The sequence below is a fragment of the Triticum dicoccoides genome, chromosome 2B (assembly GCF_002162155.2).
Source record: "Triticum dicoccoides isolate Atlit2015 ecotype Zavitan chromosome 2B, WEW_v2.0, whole genome shotgun sequence".
Taxonomy (NCBI): Eukaryota; Viridiplantae; Streptophyta; class Magnoliopsida; order Poales; family Poaceae; genus Triticum; species Triticum dicoccoides.
Window position 1 is genome coordinate 727,335,152 of NC_041383.1, and position 20,536 is coordinate 727,355,687.

The following is a 20,536-nucleotide window of genomic DNA, read 5'->3' on the forward strand; positions in this document are numbered from 1 at the left end:
AGGGAGAGTCGGTGCTCCCTCCTCCCCGGCGGCGGTGCTGCTCGGCTGGCGGCGGTGAGGCTCGGCGGCGGCGTCCCGCGGGCCTCGGGTGCCCTCGACGCGGCGGCGTGGCCGTTGGCTGCGGGGCGGCGCGGTGGGCGGCTGGCCGGCGGCGCCCGCCCGCTCGGCCCAGATCTGGGCCCTTTCAGGCCCCATCTGGGCTGGGGCGGGCCTGCGGTCCGGTGCGCGACGACGTGGCTCCCTGGTGGTGGGACGAGGGGGTCGTGGCTGCGGTGGTGGTGGCTCCGGCAGCCGGCGTGCTGCAGCGTGGCTGCAGGGACTGTCCGGACCCGTTGGGGTCCGGCCGGGCCGGTGGTGGCCCGGCAAGTCCCTGTTGCCATGTCCGGTCGGCTCCGCGCGACGGTGGAGGTTGTTCCCTCCTGTCGGCTGCGGTGTGGTTGCCTTCGAGCCCGATGTCTTCTCGTCCTACCCCCAGGTCTCGTGTTGGTGGCCTCGGTGAAACGGTGAAGATGGTGCGATATCCGTGGTGGCACAGGCTGGTGGGCGGCATGTTGGGCAGTGCGCTTCCGATTGTCTTGGGTGGCGGTGGTGGTTTCGGGGCGGGAGAAATCTCTGGCGGCTCGTTCGCCACCGGCGCGGCTACGCCCGTGGGCGTTGCCGGACCCTCCTGAGGGGCGTCGGTGATACCCCCTTCCCCACTGCCACCCGCGTACCGGGGGAAATCCTAGGACTTGTCCGGGCAGCAGCGGCGTCGTCGTCGCATTTCTTCCTGAAGATGTTGCTTGGTGCGCGAGGCTTCGGAGTGCTTGGCGGGCGGTGGTTCTTCTCCGGTGGGTGCAGCGGGTGTCGGTCATCTTTGCTTAGTTGAGCTGCCGGCGTCGGCATTTGTTTTTTTTCTTTCTCTCCCTTTTTCTTTTGGGCTTGTTTGTGTCGCCGCCCCAGCTAACTGGTTGTATCGGTTGGACGTTGCTTTATAATCTAAAGCGGGGGAAACCCTTTTTCGTGACAAACCGCGGTGTTCCCTGTCCCACTTCCACTATCGAGTGCAACACTACTCCATCCAGAAGAGGAAAATATACGATAACCCCCCAGTTCGCGCGCCTTCGATCATATGCCCCCCTTTGTGTCACTGACATGTGGCCCCACATGTCAGTGACACAAAGGGGGGCATATGATCGAAGGCGCGCGAACTGGGGGGTTATCATCAATTGCCCCATCCAGGAGCGCCCTCCTCTGCACCTGACCTGCCATGCCCCCGCCTCCCGCTCCCGCTCCCGCCGTCCCATCGGTGGTCTCCTCGGGCCGTGGCACCGACCTTGGTCCCCGCGCCTTACGGCGAGCTCCTGCCCCGCGCTCAAGCCCTCCTGCAACCCGTCCCGTCCGACCTCTCGACCGTGATACGCTCCGCGGCACGCCTCTTGCCGCCTCCGCCTCCCGCTTCGGAGCGCCGCCGTCCTCCGCCGCCGCTTGGAGGAGAGCCCCCTCTGCCCTCCTTCCGCGGCCACGCGCCGACGTGCCTCTGCGTACCCGTTCCTCGGCCGCGGGTGTCTGCTACGTGTTCGACCAAATGCTTCAGTGCCCGTTTCCCCTTTCTCCTACAGTATTTTACAACTTCCAGAAAATCGCGATCCTGCGCTACTACGCCCCGTAGCAATTCCACCCGCACTCATTTGACCTGGGCTAGCTTCATCGCTCAAAGAAAGGGACGTTTTAGTGTAGCACTTTGTCATCTCTATACCTGCAAACCTTATCAACGGCACATTTATTTAATAGTGGAGTGTTCAGAATGCTTAGTCCCCATGGCATGTTTGTGTATGCCAGCTCTGTTTTCAAACTGAGAATGCTGCAGCCTTCAGACTGCACGGGCCATTGAAGGTTTTGCTCTTTGCTGCTTCTTTTATCACTCTTCTCAACATTCTCTAAACATAATGGATTGCATTGCATTCATGTCTTCAGTTATGTGCTTGATTTTAGGGAAAGACTTAAAGATCTGTATTCTATTGTCTTTCTGACCGTTTGGCGAACACTTTCAGACCAGATACAACACAAGCTTTCCATATGCTACAGGCTTGCTCTTCCGTATTTCAAGAAAAAACTAATGATTTGAATCCATTTAATTTGCCCTGATTGATGGTTGATTGCTGATTTGCAGTGTAAATCTTGTGATGTCCTATCATACAATTACCTCATCCACTCTAACACGGGTTCTTTTTGTTTGCAGGGTCATTGTTCATCTTTACTTCAAGGTCTAACTTTCAATAGCATTAAACTCTGCAAATATGACCAGCTTCAAACGGCTGCTCACTTGTGGTACTTATCTATCTTTCTGAGATAGCTGTCTATCTGATTCCGCTGACCTATGCCTCAAAACCTCTTTCAGTCTTGCCATGCGGTATTGAGTATTCATGCCCTCCTACACCTTCCTACATGTTGTAGGTGAGAGCACTGCATTGCTGGGGGATTTGTTTATCCTTATGTAAGTAATAACTCACTTATGTTAGCTAATTTTGCATGCTGTATTCCTCAGATCCTGTTCACATGCCTAATAATTGAGTAGCTTGAGTTTCTCATAGATCTGCCGGTATTGTATCTCCATATAGTGGAACTTTTCAAGCAGCTTAACCTCAAGTTTTTTTTCTTTTTCTTTTTGATATCGAGGTTGTTCTGTTCTTTGTGTATGGAACTTCTTCATGACCTCTAGGCGCTGTGTTGTCTGCCTGATAAGTAGTTTGTTCGTCCAACCCAGCTTAATAATACCATAGACAATTTTGTTACTATCATTGCAACTCATGTATAAACTACTGTTGCCTGGGAAATAAAATGTCGATAACCTTGTCAGATGCAAACTATCAGCTATACCGTGTTATTTGGTTTCTTTTATACTAGAATTTTATGCCTTCTGCGACTATGGAGTTATCAGATCCTGTACATCCAACTATAGTGCCAATTAGTTGGGTTCCCATGATACTAAAAAAGAAAGTAGAGTTAACAGGAGAAATATTCAAGCATGATACCTATCATGTTGTATTGATGTGTGCTTATCAGCTCCTATACTTTCAACTACAGAGCCAATTAGTTGGATTCCCATGTTACTAAAAAAAGGAACTTAAATTTAACATAGAAATATTCAAGCATGATACATATCATATCCTTGTGCTACCAAAAGAAATAATACTATTTTTTCCCTCTAATCCCAGTTTCTACAAGTGCAATCACAACTTTTGTTGCCTTCAATTCAATGTACGGTTACTCTGGTATGGCGGTTGTGTCTCCAGGATCTTAGCAGCCACGCCATCTGGTCCTTTCGTTGGGAACTTTCAACTGGTGAGGTAACCGAGAATTCCTCCAAAGTCTTACCCCTGTCAAGCAGAAAATGTGCAAGTATTCTTTCGAGTTGTAGTCCTTTATAATTTACAATGCTGATTCTTTTCAGCTTATGGCCCAAGCATCTGATGTACATCTGCCACAAACTATTGGTCACACGGCTACTACGGTCAACCTCATCGTCACCGTCGTCTTCAGTCTCAGTATCTGATTCGCCATCAGACATCCAGGACTCCTTCTTTTTGGGCCGACCCAGAGGTAACAGCGACAATACTTCCAGGTTCTTGGTTTCACGAAGCAAGACGGCGACAGACCGGACGGCATGGCCCTCGCGCAGGCAGCCTTTGAGGCCCAGCTGCCTGAGAGGTAGCCCCCGTACGGCATCTGCGAACACGCTGCTGTGGTAAGCCATTGATGGGCGTAAGGAAAGGTGGAGATGCGCCAGCTCGGTGCACTGGCTGATGAGTCCTGTGACTGGAGCAACCTCAGCTGATTTCCTTTTGGAGAGGTCTTCACAGATTTCTATCGTCAGCGCCATGATTCCTTTGTAGTTTGCAACATCGAAGAGCGACTCGAGGGGAATGCCGCCTTTGTAGTGCAGTGATTTCAGGCGCGAGCTGTGCAGCTTGACGTGGCTGGCATGGTGGCAGCAGATCATGGTGAACCTCCGCAAGTGTGCGCTCTTCACTGAGATCTCAGTGATGCTCGGGAGCTCTTGCAGCGTCAGGTCGGCGAGGCGCGGGCAACTTGAGAGCAGCAGCTGCAGTTGCCCTTTGGGGTCCATGATCCTGGCGAGGTAGAGCGTCTCCAGCGACGAGACGACCACCCCCTGCGGCAGGTCGAGCGTCCAGTTGGTGAGCCGCAGGCGCCGGAGCGTGCTGCACCCGAAGAGATGGGGCTGCGTCTTGATGTTTCTGTTCCGCTGGTGGACCTCGAAGTCCGCCGAGGCCTTCTCCGACGAGCCAAAGGGGCAGAGCCGGCGTCCGGGGTCGTGCCAGTACCTGAGCTTGACGTCGATCTCCTCGATCCCGGAGTAGACGGCGGAGACGACCCACTGGTCGAGCAGGTCTTGTGGCGGGAACATGGCGTCGAGGCGGAGGGTGCGGATGGGCGTCCCGGGGGGCTTGCAGAGGATCGCGCCCGTCACCATCTGGTCGAAGCAGACCGGGCGGTTCTTGCCGCCGGACCAGCGGTCCAGCGTGCCTTTCTTGGGGTCCGTGAGGTCGACGACGGGGACGGCCGCGTAGACGCCGCGCCAACGGCGAGAGAGCGCGCTGGTGCACACGGCCTCGTCGGACGGGAGGTGGGAGAGCACGAGCTGGAGCGCCTTGTCCGGGAGAGCGCTCAGCCGGTCCTCCTGCCTCCCCCTCTTCATCTCCGTCGATGGACGAGACGCCAATCACGCGATGCGTACGTGCTTCTTTTTTATGCTGCCCAGCCCGTCGCGCGCCTTTGGTATTTGACGAGGAAATTTGAGTCGGCGCTCGCACAGATATCCACCGACTCTGTTTTGATGTCCGTTAGGAACACGCTGGTGACTCACCACCACCGCCTATGAAACGGATACGAGACTCTCTCGTTGCGCCGGAAATCCTTGATATATTGCTAGTGCTACTTCGGATCGATCTCCTGTCTCGTTTGATCGAATAGCCGGCTTCTCCTGGAAGGCTTGAACCGAAGCTGCAACCTGTAAGGCACCGGTATGGCTTCACCTTCGCGCAAGAAGCCGTCGTCATCCTCGTCGGGACGGCGAGACCGCATCAGCGACCTCCCCGACGACCTGCTGGGCCACGTCCTCTCCTTCCTGCCCACCAAGGAAGCCGGCCGTGCGGCCATGCTTGGCCGCCGGTGGCGCGACATCTTCTGCAGCGTCCACACCATCTCGTCCGAGGAGCGTGAGGGCCAGAGGGCCGGCGACTGGGACACCTACTTCTACGAGGCACAGGAGAGGAGGAGCTGCAGCACTGCGCTCCTCCAGAGCATCAGCGCCGCGCTCCTCCACCGCCGCCGGCGCCCCGGCCTCATGGTGCCGCTGCGCAGCTTCCGCTTCGCCTTCGACAGCTACCATGGGTGGGACAAGGTCGCCGTCGACCAGTGGCTCTTCGAGGTGCTGCGGCAGCGCACCCAAGACCAGGAGCTCCACCTTGACCTGCGCTTCTTCATCGGCCCCATCTGTGCACGCGGCAGTGTTAATGGCGACGACGAAGAAAAAGAGTCGAACGACAATAAGTCGTGGGGGCATGTCCTTCCGAGAACGCTCTTCTCCTGTAGAGCCGTGCGGACGATGTGCCTCAGCTATTGCAAACTGAATCTACCCGAGGTCGTCGACTTGCCATTTCTCGAGACGCTGCGCCTGACCAGCATACGAGGTGACTCCGAAGAAACCATCCAAAAACTCATCTGGAGTTGCCCCCGACTTGCTGACTTGACGCTGGAGGCCAACAACCGTCTGAAAAAACTCACCGTTCTCGACAAACGCCTCCGTAGGTTCGCCCTCCGGTGCTGCCACAACGTGACGCAAGTAAGCATCGACGCGTCGACGCTAAGATGCCTAGAATACAGCGGCTCCGTACCAGAGGAGTCGCTCATGTCCCTACGCGGCTCACCGGCAGTGTCCTCGTGCACCATCCGCTTCTGCAAGGTGAGATCCAATGAGTCGGAGTTTGTCCGGTTCAGAAAACTCCTTGAGATAGTCTCGGACTCAAAACACCTGCACCTGCACCACCGTGGCTTGGGCAGTGAATTCTTCACGGTGTCCCCCTTGTTTGCCAACCTCACGCGGCTTGAGCTACAGGGTCCCATCGAAAACAGTGACACCGTTGATACGGTCAAGAGGATACTGGAGCAGACGCCAAACCTCGAGGTTCTCTCGCTCTACATGGAGGAGCGGCAGCAGGACGTGGAGAAGCGGAGACGAAGAGAGGAGAAGATCAGGTACCGACAGCTCTATGGAAGGGTTGTAGGTGATGATCAGGAGGAGTACGACCGGTCCGTGGATCTTTGCAATCTCAGAGTTCCCGACAGTTCGTGCTTTTCGTTGCCGTGCCTGCGTCGTCGATTGAAGGAGATCAATATGGTTAACTACCAGTGTGACGTGCAGCATAGGGTGTTGGCCAGCCTGCTGTTTCGCAATGCGCTTGTGCTCGAAAGGATGTGTGTCGTGTTTGTCAAGGGGCTGTTCGCCGTGCAGGTTGAGCTGAGGAAGGAGATCGAGAGCTGGGTAGTGGCCAAGCCAGACAAGAGTTTCATGTAATTGGAGTAAATTTTGACCATGACATTATTGATTACAAGTAGATTACTTGACAAATTAATGAACACGTAGCTTAGTAGTGCAAGTAGAAGCAAGAGAGGAACTCCTAGTCAAGGTTTCGTCTATGAACGAGTTCTGATAAAAAATAAAAATCTTTTCACGGTTAACTGGGAGTCATCAATAATATAAAGTCTTGGTTTTGCTAATTCCCCGTTGGTCCAAATGAAAGTGCCGCCAAATGCTCATAACTTTTGGTGGCGTCAGTAAGAAGTTTATACCAGGTCGTGCCATATTGAATGAGAGACATATTGAACGGATTCCGTTCTATCAATCTTATGGGTGAAAGGAGACCATTTGGCATGTGATATTTGAATGCACTGGGCGAAGCTTTCCTAGCAGGAGCTCAGGGCAAGTCAGTCAAGGTAACAGAAATTCACCCGAGCTAATTGGGCCATTGATCTCAAAGGCGACCAGGTATATGGTGATGAAGATGTTGTTATTTTATGTGGAGTTTGGGTTGTGTGGTCAGTAGGGAATGCTAGACACCGCAAAGAGCGGGTTAGATCGTTTTCCGAGTGGTGAAGTGGACCGCAAAGTAACTCAGGTGTGCGCTCAAAACGTACATGCGAAATAACAGGTAACAGAGGAGGGTTATGCTGAAAATGAATGAATGTGGATGGCAAGCTAGTTGACCATTAAAGACAGTAAAACCGCACCTAATCCCTGCCCTCTCACGAATTGAGCGTTCCTGGCCGTTTGATTTAGTCCAGTGGACATTCCTGATCGTTCGATCATCCCTTGATGCTGTGTTTGCCTCGAAATGGGCTACATGCTGTAAGGGCAGCTACTCCCATGACTTTTTTGGAGCCATGTGGTTAACTGGGCCTCCATGTTCAGCCCAATATCGTGAACGACGCTCGGAGACACAGCGCTCTCGTCTCCGTAATATACAAGAAAAAAAATCGAGAGAGAGGAAAGAATCACGGGAGGTCGATACAGAGAGGACGCCGCGGGTGCTGGATACAGGCGCGAGTGGATCCAGTCGCGTGCGAGGGAATCCATGGCCGGTCGATCCAGCACCGGGAGATCGCCAGCGAGGTAGAAAGGGGGTAATGGCGCCTCATCTTTTGGAAACTGCTCTGCTTAGACTTCAAACACACAATTAATCTTTAGTTTCTATGCACACATAGACAGAGATTGATGAGGATGCAGTGCGCGGAGCAGCCGTTTCTACAGAACATTAATGCTTTAATGGAGTGAGGTGCGCCTCAAGACGGATGGTGGAGGTCAGGTACCTACATATGCTCTGTACGGTCACCCAGGTTATTCTCCCTTCTTCCTCCAGCAGTACTGCAGTAGCATCCAGAACTACGCTTCTCCACTATGTCGCCCCTCATCCTCAATTTTGATGCAGATTTCCCTTTCCCAATACAATCCCTTGGCACTCAATATACGTACTCTGCTCGGGCTCCTGCTGATGCTGTTTTCCGCTTTTAATTTGTTGCAGTTATTGTCACCCAAGTGTTTGGGATTGCTTCTGGCTTATTGGTTCAACAAATTTCTGTAGGGTGTTTTTGGGGTTACTTTTGTTCTTGAGTTCTAAAACTGAGGATCCCAATGGCTGCTCAAAGGTAAGTTTACTCGAATGTCATATTTTATTCCATAGTCACTGTATTCATATGATTGCTTACTTTCCATTTTTATCTGTTCGTAAATATTCATGACATACTACAGTCCACTATTATTTTTGCTATATATATGCATCAGGTTGTTTAGGATGGTAGATCCTTACACGCAAGCATAATGTTGTTGTACACACTCTTAGTTTGTTCCTATATGATAAAATGACATATCTAATGTCTGTACAGTTTTTGCAAAGAAGAAAGGATTGTTGAATGTTTGGTGCTTCCAGTGTGTGCGTGCCTGATTGTGGAGGTATGTTATAATTTCACTGCATAAGATATGGATATGTGGGATGTGGCTTCGCCTATTGTCCCTCGGCCTCAACTCGGCGTTAGGCGCCAGCAGTGCGAGCGCCATGAAAACGACCTTCCACCACCATTGGAGGCAGCTGGAGACAGAATCTAAACTGTGGACGTCCCTTTCCTTTTCTCTCGTCAAGGCATGACGCCACCGTAAATCTTTAGTCCGTAGATTGGTTACTGAGGATTGCGTTCCTCCTTTCCTCCTGCAGAGATTTCTCAGTCCGTGTCGCTAAATCAACTGCTTCTGACCATAAGTCTGTGCCTAGATCCATTGAGGACTTCTTGTTTTGTTTTGTTTTGTTTTGTTTGGGTAGTTGTTTAGATACAAGATTCCGCCCAGACTGGTCGAAGAGGTTTCGGCTCCTATTACCGAATCAAATGAGATTTAGTGAGAAACCTTAATAGAGGTAGGGCTTGATTCTTGTGAAAAGGAACACCCCTATAACATATTTCACCTGCTGCTCGTAAAGATTACTAATACTGGCACCTGCATGGTTGGTGCTTTTCTCCTTGCACACCACTGCTATGGAATCTGATTGGAAGTGCCATGCGTCTAGACCAACTACGATTAGCAATGAACCACCTAAGAACTCTAGCTAGATGCTTATTACTGAAATATGATTGTTTTTGTTGGCAAGAAATCTATCAAAAAAACATATACAATTAGTGCTTTCTCAAATTCCTCTTCTTCTTTCTTTGTGCTTTTCTGTAGATCCAGCTCTCCAGTTACCTGTTGTAGAAGGAGAGGATTTTTTATCATCTTTCATCCATGAACAACTGAGATGTTTTTTCTTATCTTTGTTTATAGAGAGCCACTTCAGTTCCCAAGTGGACTTTCTTCACAACATCGACCAGGAAAAGAGTCTACAGTTTAGTCTTTTTCGGTTACTTCAGAATGTAGCGTAATCAAACGGCTTCTCACATTCCAATTAAGTAAAGTCTATTTTGCACTCTATCTGCAACTTTCTCCTTTGGGGGTATTCGAATTATTTTCAGTATTATTGGGCAGGTTTATAGATGATTCTTTATTTTTTACAAAGCTGGGCAGAAAGAAGAAGAGCAGAGCTTTTTGTTTCCAAAGCCTGCCGAGCCTGGCAACTTTTGAGTGATCCTACCCGAAGTAAGATTTGTACTTAAATTGCTATGACAGGCTAAATAAAGATCCAACTCAAGTACCCTTCTTCCCAGGTTAAGGAGAGAACTGGCTTGATGAACTCTTTTGTTCACCACACACTGGCCCCATTCACACTTTTCTGCTGGACCGAAACTGTGGAGAACACCAGGTAAGAGGAATCAAAGAAATGTGATTATAAGACATGATGTTAACATCATTTGTATGAATTTATTTACTTGTACTATTGTGCCTAAACATTTCTCTCTTAATAATTCCAAAAACCTCAAATTTAAATATGGCAACACCAGCACTGTATCTTATTTTTGTTTATAATCTGTGTATCTATAATCGTCCTACCCTTCTCAGCATTTCTTTTACCTGGTAGCTTTTCATTTTCGGTGGAACTTACAAGCATTATCATTATTTATTTTTCTCATTCATAATTTGTATCATATGAAAGTTGCTTTACATGTCAGTCTCTTTCTGCAGAAAGAACTGCATATACTGGACACTTGAGAGGTGGTTTTAACAACCTATATTGTCCTGACTGACCGTGAGTGAGGTTACACTAATCAATCTGTACATAATGCTTTTTTCTGTTTTCCAGTCTGCATACTTTGTGAGTTTGCACTGTTCCTAGATGTAAAGATATGTAAATAGAACTATTTATATTGCTTTACATGCAACCTATTTATCATGATGTATCTATCATTCTCAAACTTTGTATTGCAAATTTCGGCGACTTTTTGCTAGAGTTATTTTGGGAGCCAAAACAGTAGACGATCAATCACAAAACATGTTTCCATCAGCCATCCTAATTTAAATCGCATACACTTGATACCACGACTCGAACCAACACGTATGAATGTGCTCTCAGATGAATAGTAAATTCAAAATAAATAGTAAATAAAATTGAAAAATTCTGTCTTGCGTACATGTTCTTGTTAGTGTGACAAGCGTGCTTGACAATTTTCATGCAAAACGGGCTAGCAGTACTTCGTTGATGAAAAAACAAAATTAAGTGCAACATTTGGTATTCAACTTGTTTTTTTTTCAGAGGTTAAAATGCTTAAGCTTTTCCCCTGAAAAATTGTTGGTAGCATTGGAGTGTGACAAACCTATCTCTTTTTTTTGACATTTGCAACAAAAAAAAATGGTGCGCAGGAGCATATGTTCCCAAGAGCCGAATTGGATTTCCTGGAATACAGTACTTTCTTGTGAATCAATTGGATTCCTCTCTACAATTACATAGTACTGTTGTAGATCGACTGGCTCCTCTCCCCGATTACATATCATTTTTTTGCGAGTCCCGATTACATATCATTGTGTTGAAAAATCAAGTGGAGGCAAGAACAACCTACAAGGAAGCCCAATACATCAAAACATTGCATACAAAGTATATAAATTACTTCCAAGTCCCTAAAAACTAAAATTAGGCATGGACGGGCGCAGCAACGCGCCCCATTAACGATCTAGTTATAGATGAAGGGGCAACAGGTCTGGACTTACGAGGTCATGCATGTGTTATGCTCAAAGGCCAAGCTATATGGTATGACCAAGCTGCTGCAATGATCATGGAAGCTCTAGCGGTCAAGGGTAGAGTTAGATTAGCATGTGATCTAGGCCTCTCCCATATCATTGCTGGAACTGATGCGAAGGAAGTTGTCAAGCTGTGGAGATATTAGGAGCAGGGATGATTTGAGATTGCGTCGATTCTCCAAGGCGCGTGCTAGAAATCATCTGACTGATGTGTGTGTAAGATCAGCCGCCTGGACCACCGTTAGATTGATCCGTTGGATCCGTCCGTGAGAGTTTACGTGCACCTGTCGCTTTCCACCGTGCGTACTTTTTTTTTTGAGAATCACCGGGAGAGGAGTCCCTCCACTTGAATATATTGCTCAAAGTGGCCATAATGCCAGGAGAGTGATCCAGTTTATAAGGAAAATCGGATCGAAAACCTTAACAAATTGACCCCGTTTATGAGGAAAACCGTGCCGAAAACCAGACAAGTAGCAAGTGTTACAAGGAAAGGAGAGGAACAGGATGCCCAACATAAGGCAAGACCTAGCTAGCATACTAACATGACCAGGTAGATGAGGGGTGCGTCGAGGGATCACAATATCAAGACTCTACAAACAACCTAATGCACCGCACCGGCGTGCGTATCAAACATCACGACACAACAGAGGAGCATCCACAGTCAACGAGTGCCAAAGCTTAACACGAACCTTGACTGAGCGCTCCGCCACGGAAGTTCAAGACGATTAGCAAGTCGGGGAGGCGTCATTGCGTCGTCATTGAGCAAAGTGAATTAAGACGAGACCAAGAGCCCGAGGCTCGCCTCAACAGAACAGGGTCATGAGCATGCATAGTAGCAGGCCGGAGACCACACGTAGGACAGCTGAAGAGAAACACCTGAAGAAGAACACACCACCCTCGGTCCTGAGCAGGCCGCACCACCACCACCAAACGCACCACCCACAACTACATGCAGCAGCAGAAGCCGTTGTTTGGGTCTCCAAGACAACGCCTCCAAGGAGGTAGTGTTGTCGAGCACACAACACGTCATCCGATCCGGCAAGCCCGATCTTGGGTTTTTACCTAGAGACCACAAACAAAGAACTGTAGGTGCTGTAGCTCCACGATGGCACCTCCTGCCAAGAAAACGACGTCCGTAGACGCCACTACTGCCGGCATCAGCAGAGTTGATGCAGGGTTCTCACCCGGAGTTTGAACACATCCCTACAGCAAGACGACAGCCAACCACCACCGCCGTTGAACCCTCCAACGATGAAGAAGCATGACGAACCGCCTCAGCCAGCCGCACCTCGCGAAGACCACCGACGGCCAAACTTAACACTAGACGCCAGATCCACCAATGGCCGGCCGAACGCAGAGCCATTGGACGTACTGGCCAGCCTTCATTTCTTTCTGTTCAGTATCATTGTTATTACGGAAACATAGGATAGCGTAGGATTTATTCCACCTTGCCTTGTACTCCAAGACGACCTTGTACTCCTATATATATGCCCACGAGGCTCAAGCAATACAACGAACTATTCCATCAATCCTCTCTCTCCCTTCTAACATGGTATCAGTTTCCGGGTTCTAAAGCCTAACCGCTTCCGCACCCGCGCGCCGCCCCGGGGGCGGTCGGCCTCCATGACTGCCGCCGGGGGCCGCGCCGCCCGTACCTAGGGTTCGTCTACTGGCCGTGTTGACTGGCTGCCCTAGAGAGTCTTTTCCTCGAGCCCTTGCTCCGGGTTTTTTTACTCCCTCGCCGGTCATTTTGATCGGTGTTTTTCTTTTTGGTTTTTCCGATCTATGCTTGATCGGTTTGCGTCGCTCGCCGCCGCCGTCGACCATCGTACGCCTCTACCCCGACACCGGCGCGACCAGCCGGCCTCTTCACCGAGCCGGCAGCCTCGCGCGACAGGGGCCCCTAACGGCCATCGTCCATGCGTCTGCCCGCTCGTTGCCCCGACCCGACATCTTCGCGGGATAGGCGGCCCCTCACGCCCGCCGTCCGGGCGTCGGCCTGCTCGTCGACCTACGCCGGCTGTCACCGCCCTGTCTTGAGTTTAGCGGCCCCTCCATCGATCGAGCAACAGGCTGCCGCTGCGTCACCCCATGGGGCCGCAGCGCCGCCGCCCCGTAGTTTTCCCCATGGCTGCACCGACCCGCGCCTCTGCGTCACCCCTTCGGGCCATAGCGCCGTGACACATGGTCCTCACCGCCGCCCTGAGGCTGTTCCCGTGGTTGCATCACATCGCATGCTGTCGCTGCGTCGGCCCTTCGGGCCGTAGTGCCGCGTCTGGCGGTCAACCGCCGCACCGAGGCCGTCCGCTCCAGGCCGTCATCGAGGCTGCACCGACCCTCGCGTTGCCACTGCATCGCCCCGCCAGGCCATAGCGAGCGTGGCACGCAATCCCTGCAACCGCCCTGAGGTCTTCACCGTCGTCGCCCCGACCTTCCCGCTGCCGTTGCGTCGCCTCTTCGGGCCGTAACGCCGCGGCCCGCGGTCCACGTGCGTTGACTTCCATGTGATATGCGCCGCACCGCCTCCCTTGGCGCGGAAACGTCACCGTCCGCGCCGGTCTTCGTCACACTGTCGGGTTCATTATCGCCTACTTCGAGCACTGATAACCCACAAGTATAGGGGATCGCAACAGTTTTCGAGGATAGAATATTCAACCCAAATTTATTGATTTGACACAAGGGGAGCCAAAGAATATTCTTAAATATTAGCAGCTGAGTTGTCAATTCAACAACACATGAAAGACTTAATATCTGCAGGAAAATATTTAGTAGCAAAGTAATATGAAAGTAACGGTAACGGTGGCAAAAGTAACAGTTGCAGTTTTGTAGTAATCGTAACAGTGGCAGCGGAAAAGTAACTAAGCAAAGATCGATATGTGAAAAGCTTGTAGGCAATGGATCAATGATGGATAATTATGTCGGATGCGATTCCTCATGCAACAATTATAACATAGGGTGACATAGAACTAGCTCTAGTTCATCAATGTAATGTAGGCATGTATTCTGAATATAGTCTTACGTGCTTATGAAAAAGAACTTGCATGACATCTTTTGTCCTACCCTCCCGTGGCAGCGGGGTCCTATTGGAAACTAAGGGATATTAAGGCCTCCTTTTAATAGAGTACCGGACCAAAGCATTAACACTTAGTGAATACATGAACTCTTCAAACTACGGTCATCACCGGGAGTGGTCCCGATTATTGTCACTTCGGGGTTGCCGGATCATAACACATAGTAGGTGACTATTGACTTGCAAGATAGGATCAAGAACTCACATATATTCATGAAAACATAATAGGTTCAGATCTGAAATCATGGCACTCGGGCCCTAGTGACAAGCATTAAGCATGGCAAAGTCATAGCAACATCAATCTTAGAACATAATGGATACTAGGGATCAAACCCTAACAAAACTAACTCAATTACATGGTAAATCTCATCCAACCAATCACCGTCCAGCAAGCCTACGATGGGATTACTCACGCACGACGGTGAGCATCATGAAATTGGTGATGGAGGATGGTTGATGATGACGATGGCGATGGATTCCCCTCTCCGGAGCCCCAACGGACTCCAAATCAGCCCTCCCGAGGAAGATTAGGGCTTGGTGGCGGATCCGTATCATAAAACGCGATGAATCCTTCTCTCTGATTTTTTTTCTCCTCAAAAGTGAATATATGGAGTTGGGGTTGAGGTCAGTGGAGTCCCAAGGGGCCCACGAGGCAGGGGGCACGCCCCGGGGTGGCGCCCTGCACCCTCATGGACAGGGTGTGGTCCCCCTGATGCTGATTCTTTCGCCAATATTTTTTATTAATTCCAAAACGTGTCTCCGTGGATTTTCAGGTCATTCCGAGAACTTTTATTTCTGCACAAAAATAACACCATGGCAGTTCTGCTGAAAATAGCGTGAGTCCGGGTTAGTTCCATTCAAATCATGCAAGTTAGAGTCCAAAACAAGGGCAAAAGTTTTTGGAGAAGTAGATACGTTAGAGACGTATCAACTCCCTCAAGCTTAAACCTTTGCTTGTCCTCAAGCAATTCAGTTGACAAACTGAAAGTGATAAAGAAAAACTTTTACAAACTCCGTTTGATCTTGTTGTTGCAAATATGTAAAGTCAGCATTCAAGTTTTCAGCAAAGATTATGAACTAACCATATTCACAATAACATTTAGGTCTCACATTTACTCATATCAACGGCATAATAAACTAGCGAGCAATAATAATAAATCTCGGATGACAACACTTTCTCAAAACAATCATAATATGATATAACAAGATGGTATCTCGCTAGCCCTTTCTGAGACCGCAAAACATAAATGCAGAGCACCTCTGAAGATCAAGGACTGACTAGACATTGTAATTCATGGCAAAAGAGATCCAGTCACAGTCATACTCAATGTAAATTAATACTAATGCATGCAAATGACAACAGTGCTCTCCAACTGGTGCTTTTAATAAGAGGATGGTGACTCAACATAAAATTAAATAAATAGGCCCTTCATAGAGGGAAGCAGGAATTTGCAGAGGTGCCAGAGCTCGAGTTTTGAAACAGAGATAAATAATATTTTGAGCGATATACTTTCATTGTCAACATAACAACCGAGAGATCTCGATATCTTCCATACTACATACATTATATGCAGTTCTCAAACAGAATGGTAAAGTTTATACTCCCCCACCACCAACGAACGTCAATCCATGGCTGGCCTGAAACAACGAGTGTCGTCCAACTACCAACAATCCTGGGGGAGTTTTGTTTGCATTTATTTTGATTTGATTTGAGCATGGGACTGGGCATCCCGGTTACTGGCCATTTTCTCGTGAATGATGAGCGGAGTCCACTCATCATGAGAATAACCCACCTAGCATGGAAGATACAGACAACCCTAGTTGATACATGAGCTATCGAGCATACAAAACAGAATTTCATTTAAAGGTTTAGAGGTTGGCACATGCAAATTTACTTGGAGCGGCAGGCAAATACCGCATATAGGAAGGTATGATGGACTCATATGGAATAACTTTGGGGTTTATAGAAATGGATGCACAAGCAGTATTCCCGCTTAGTACAAGTGAAGGCTAGAAAGAAACTGGGAAGCGACTGTTGGTGTCAAAGCTGGCGGATCTTGGGTAGGAGGTCCCAAACTGTGCGTCTAAGGCTAATGGTAAAATGAGGCGGGCGACATAATGTTTACCCAGGTTCGGGCCCCCTCTATGGAGGTAATACCATACTTTCTGCTTGATTGGTCTTGATGAATATGAGTATTACAAGAGTTGATCTACCATGAGATCGTAATGGCTAAACCCTTGAAGTCTAGCCTATGAGGTTATGATTGTTGTGGTTAAACCCTAGAAGTCTAAACCCTCCGGTTTATATAGACACCGGGGGGTACTAGGGTTGTACAAAGTCGGTTACAGAGAAAGGAATCTACATATCCGGATCGCCAAGCTTGCCTTCCACGCAAAGGAGAGTCCCATCCGGACACGGGACGAAGTCTTCTATCTTGTATCTTCATAGTCCAACAGTCCGACAAAGTATATACACTACAAGAGATCAGACCTACTGTGACAAGCTCACGAATGTCACGTAATAGCTAAAAACGTCACAAAATACTCATGTGTGACATTTTTCATGCGTCACCAGCCTCGTCACAGAATCCCCGTCACAGATTATTCCTAGTGACGTGGTGCGCAAAAAATGTCACCGGATATGGGACCTTCGGTGACGAAGATGTCGTCACTAGATTTTTGGTGGGATAGTGCACACTTGGTTTCCAAATGGGCCAAGCCCAATAATTCAGCCCATTTTCTATTTTTGATTCTAATTTTTGGTGGGCCATAGCCAATTTGCAACCCAGATCCAGCCCACGCTTTTGTGAAGCAATTGCCATTTTTTGCTAGCCTTTTAAGAATTATTTTCTTTATAGGTTCTTCCTCTAATATTGCTTTAGTCTAGTCTGATTCAAAACGCATAGTGTGCTTGTGGTAGTTTTAAGGCCATCTTTCCATTGACCAATTTTCTCATCACATTACAAGCCAACTAGTCTTAAATAGGGGGCATATTACACATCCCTTACATGCCCATTCCAAAATAACCCAAGGTACATAATCATCTGATACAACATCCTTTCTAATTTTGGAGGTCATCAATAGAGACTTTTTTGGTGTGACACTCTCCCACCTTCATCAAAACTTGGAACCTTTGTTGGATGCCACTTCTCGTGACTTCTTGAAGGCACGTAGAGTTGGTCTGATCCTCCTTTGTTCATATCAACTTCTTGAAACATGACTTACGAATCAGCCTATTAGAAATAAATACATAAATATTAGTTTGAATGAGTTACAGAAAACCATCTACTATTGCAACAGAGGACATATGCAAGTTATAACTAGAGCTCTAGGTTGGAATCTTAACAAAAAAATACATGTTAGTACTTTTCTAATAAGTGATATGAACAGAACTAAACATGTCGTAGTTGTGAGCAACAAAGGTCATCTGAAATATTAGATTGGAATAAACATGTATAAATGCATCACAAAGTAAGACAAGTATTGGAATTAATAGGACATACATAAATGATAGCACAACCCAAAGTTTGAAATCCCAAGAGGAGCAAATTAGCATTTGTAGTAGGTACTCCTTCACAAATTAAAATGGTGCGAAAAAACAGAATATTCAACAAAGCCTCGAAAGGAAGAAACCTTCAAGCAGCCTAGAACAGGGAAGAAAGAATGAAGAACTTTTGAGAAACTTAGTTGTTGTCTTTGGCACACACTGATTAGAAGTGTGATCAACAAGACAGTTCCATCTGAAAAGAAATTAATTACAATTACACTATGGTAAAAGAGCTCATTTTGGCAAATTTGCTTGGACAGTAATCTGCATTACCATCTTTAGATGTTGTCAGTATCACTTCTGATTGCCACAGAGGACTCCAGTGAATTAGTTCTCCATTAGTAATTTGCCAAAATCATGTTGAATCGCTCATAAAACTCCCACTACAGTTCTACAACATTAATTCACTTGCAAATCTACTGACACTCCCTTAAAAAAGTTGCCACGAGCTCGGAACTACAAATTACCATAGCAATACTGGGGGAGAATCAACATAATGAAAATATTTTGCTGCAGCTAACTTTAATAGATTTACTACTCCCTCTGTCTCAAAATAAATGACTCGACTTTGTACTAACTCTAGTACAAAGTTAGTACAAAGTCGAGTCACTTATTTTGGGATGGAGGGAGTAATATAGAAGCATCTTACAATTGATCAATAAGAACTCACAGTGAGGAACAGAACAAAACAGATATCTGAACCAATCCCCACATGTAAGCTGTTCATCTAAACTGAGAGCAGAGAGTTGAGCGTCGTACACATGTTAACCCAGGTTGCTGGTCGAGCTTGATGGTCTTCCCCGGAACTTTGGTGTGCCCCCGTGACCTGTGCTCCATGTCAACCTGATGGACAAAACCCAAGAAGAAGAAAAAATAGAGGGTCAACAAGATGTATCTCACTAGTGCGGAAGGTCAGACGACAGCGGCCCGAGTAATTAGTTAAACGTACCCTGCGGCGGTAGCCACTGATAAGGGGCTGGTGCGGGTATCGTAGGCGAACCGGGGGTTTCACTCCGGGAAGCCATAACCAAATACCCATATCACAATGCCTCCTCCTCTCCCTCACTTGCACTGATGGAATTGAGAAGTGTATAGACGAGGCACCAGAGATACATGGTTCAATCCTGCAATAGGGATCGGAAGACGCATGCAAGCAATCACACTGGGAATGGATGACACGCACACTGGATGGGCCGCCGCCGCGCGATCAGTCTAGTCCGGCCGTGGCGCACGCAGGGTCTGCCGTCGTGCGCCATGTCTGGCCCTGACGCAACGAGCAACTTCCGCAGCGGGACGCCCTGAAGGAACTCGACGGGAGAGGGAGAGGGAGAGGAGAGCAGCTAATCCTGCCGCCGTCCTAGCGCTTTGTTGCCTCTGATCTACCGCTGCCGCCACATGAGCGAGAGAGAGCCAGATCGGATAGGTAGGGTTTCGCTCGGGAAGGAGGAGGTGGCCGAGGGGAAAAAATTCGCTGCTTTATAGCCGGGGTTGAGCGGGCTTTAGCCCACGTAGAAAACTCTAAAAAAAGGGGTGCATGCTGATTCTCAAAAAGAAAAAGAAAAACCAGGCCACATGTTGTGGTATACCCGTCACATACGAAGTTACTTTGCCTCAAAACAAAAACATACGAAGTTACTAACCGAGCGACGCCATCTAGAACATAGAATAAACGAACAGATCGATCACATACGGCTTTGATAAGAAATAACTAACCTACAGATCGAGTCACACACGCCCCGGCGAAAAAATAACTAACTTGCTAAATGCTACAAGAACATCGTCCAAGAACATAATAAATATGTGTAAAAAGAAGAACATAATAAATATATTTTTAGCATAATTTACAGTAGCATCTAAACTCTAGCTTATTTTCAACGCTGTTATCTGAGACCATAATGATCCTATGTTCAAACTCCCTCTACCAAACTTTTTTCCGCCAACTCATATTTCCATTTTTTTCTGATAGAATGAAATAAGAGCTCATGAACGCAGGATTCAGGTTTTTCCCCCTCAACCACTACCTATTTATGATAGACGGAACAAAATAAGTTTTTCGCTGGCCATTACCTGTTTATATTAGATAGAACAACGTAATTATATTGGTAAGTAGACTGTGAAAAAACTATGATGGATCCTACTGTCAACACTATTACGCGGGTCATACTGCTCGTTAACCCGTCAAGCACTATGGTAGGTCCCATTGCTAGACGTTACATGCCAAAAAAGTGATCCTCACACATTCATATTCGATGACTCTAGTAGGTTCGTCATCGAAATTACCAAATTGTCATAGAAATTGGTAGCCAGGTGCACTCATGGGACGAAGCGATTAAGTGACGTCTATTGTCACCGATTTGTAGTAATCAGTGACGCTACCTAGGAAAACATCACGCATTACGTATTTGTGTGACGTTGTCCACCATTGTCACGAGGATTTTCGTCACAGTATCTCAATTTTCTTGTAGTGATAGTCCGGCTGTTCGAGACCCCTTAGTCCAGGACTCCCTCAGTAGCCCCTGAACCAGGCTTCAATGACAATGAGTCCGGTGCGCAGATTGTCTTCGGCATTGCAAGGCGGGTTCCTTCTCCAAATACTCCAACATAGTCTTCCAAACATAGAAAAATGTGTCCGGCTCTGCAAAACAAGTACCACACACAACTGTAGAGAGTATAATATCTCACGAGTCCAATCCGTTGACAACCTTTC

The 20,536-nt window shown here is 48.0% G+C and overlaps 2 protein-coding genes across 3 annotated transcripts; both read left to right on the forward strand.

Moving 5' to 3' along the window:
• The first annotated feature begins 1,213 nt into the window (after positions 1-1,213).
• Positions 1,214-4,045, forward strand: LOC119365901. The gene is made up of 5 exons (XM_037631549.1): positions 1,214-1,875; positions 2,222-2,310; positions 2,437-2,476; positions 3,198-3,329; positions 3,434-4,045. Exons 2-5 carry the CDS (start codon positions 2,280-2,282, stop codon positions 3,729-3,731), a joined length of 501 nt encoding a protein of 166 aa, XP_037487446.1. The 5' UTR covers positions 1,214-1,875; positions 2,222-2,279; the 3' UTR covers positions 3,732-4,045.
• Positions 4,046-4,881: 836 nt separating this feature from the next.
• Positions 4,882-9,842, forward strand: LOC119365899 (F-box/LRR-repeat protein At3g26922-like). 2 transcript variants are annotated; one of them, XM_037631547.1, is made up of 5 exons: positions 4,882-8,205; positions 8,443-8,509; positions 9,368-9,492; positions 9,569-9,679; positions 9,748-9,842. In XM_037631547.1, the coding sequence occupies exon 1, from the start codon at positions 5,027-5,029 to the stop codon at positions 6,575-6,577; it is 1,551 nt and encodes a 516-aa protein (XP_037487444.1). In that variant the 5' UTR covers positions 4,882-5,026; the 3' UTR covers positions 6,578-8,205; positions 8,443-8,509; positions 9,368-9,492; positions 9,569-9,679; positions 9,748-9,842. The 2 variants fall into 2 exon arrangements, with proteins under 2 accessions (XP_037487444.1, XP_037487445.1); XM_037631548.1 differs by having other exon boundaries at positions 9,600-9,679.
• Positions 9,843-20,536: the final 10,694 nt, after the last annotated feature.

What these genes read in the sequence shown, in the direction of transcription:
- LOC119365901 (XM_037631549.1), top strand. Translation starts at nt 2,280, where the DNA reads ATGACCAGCTTCAAACGGCTGCTCACTTGTG. An exon ending in GGGGATTTGTTTATCCTTAT is followed by an intron (nt 2,477 to 3,197) that starts GTAAGTAATAAC and finishes CTCTAATCCCAG; the next exon opens with TTTCTACAAGTGCAATCACA. An exon ending in GGGAACTTTCAACTGGTGAG is followed by an intron (nt 3,330 to 3,433) that starts GTAACCGAGAAT and finishes GATTCTTTTCAG; the next exon opens with CTTATGGCCCAAGCATCTGA.
- LOC119365899 (XM_037631547.1), top strand. Translation starts at nt 5,027, where the DNA reads ATGGCTTCACCTTCGCGCAAGAAGCCGTCGTCATCCTCGTCGGGACGG.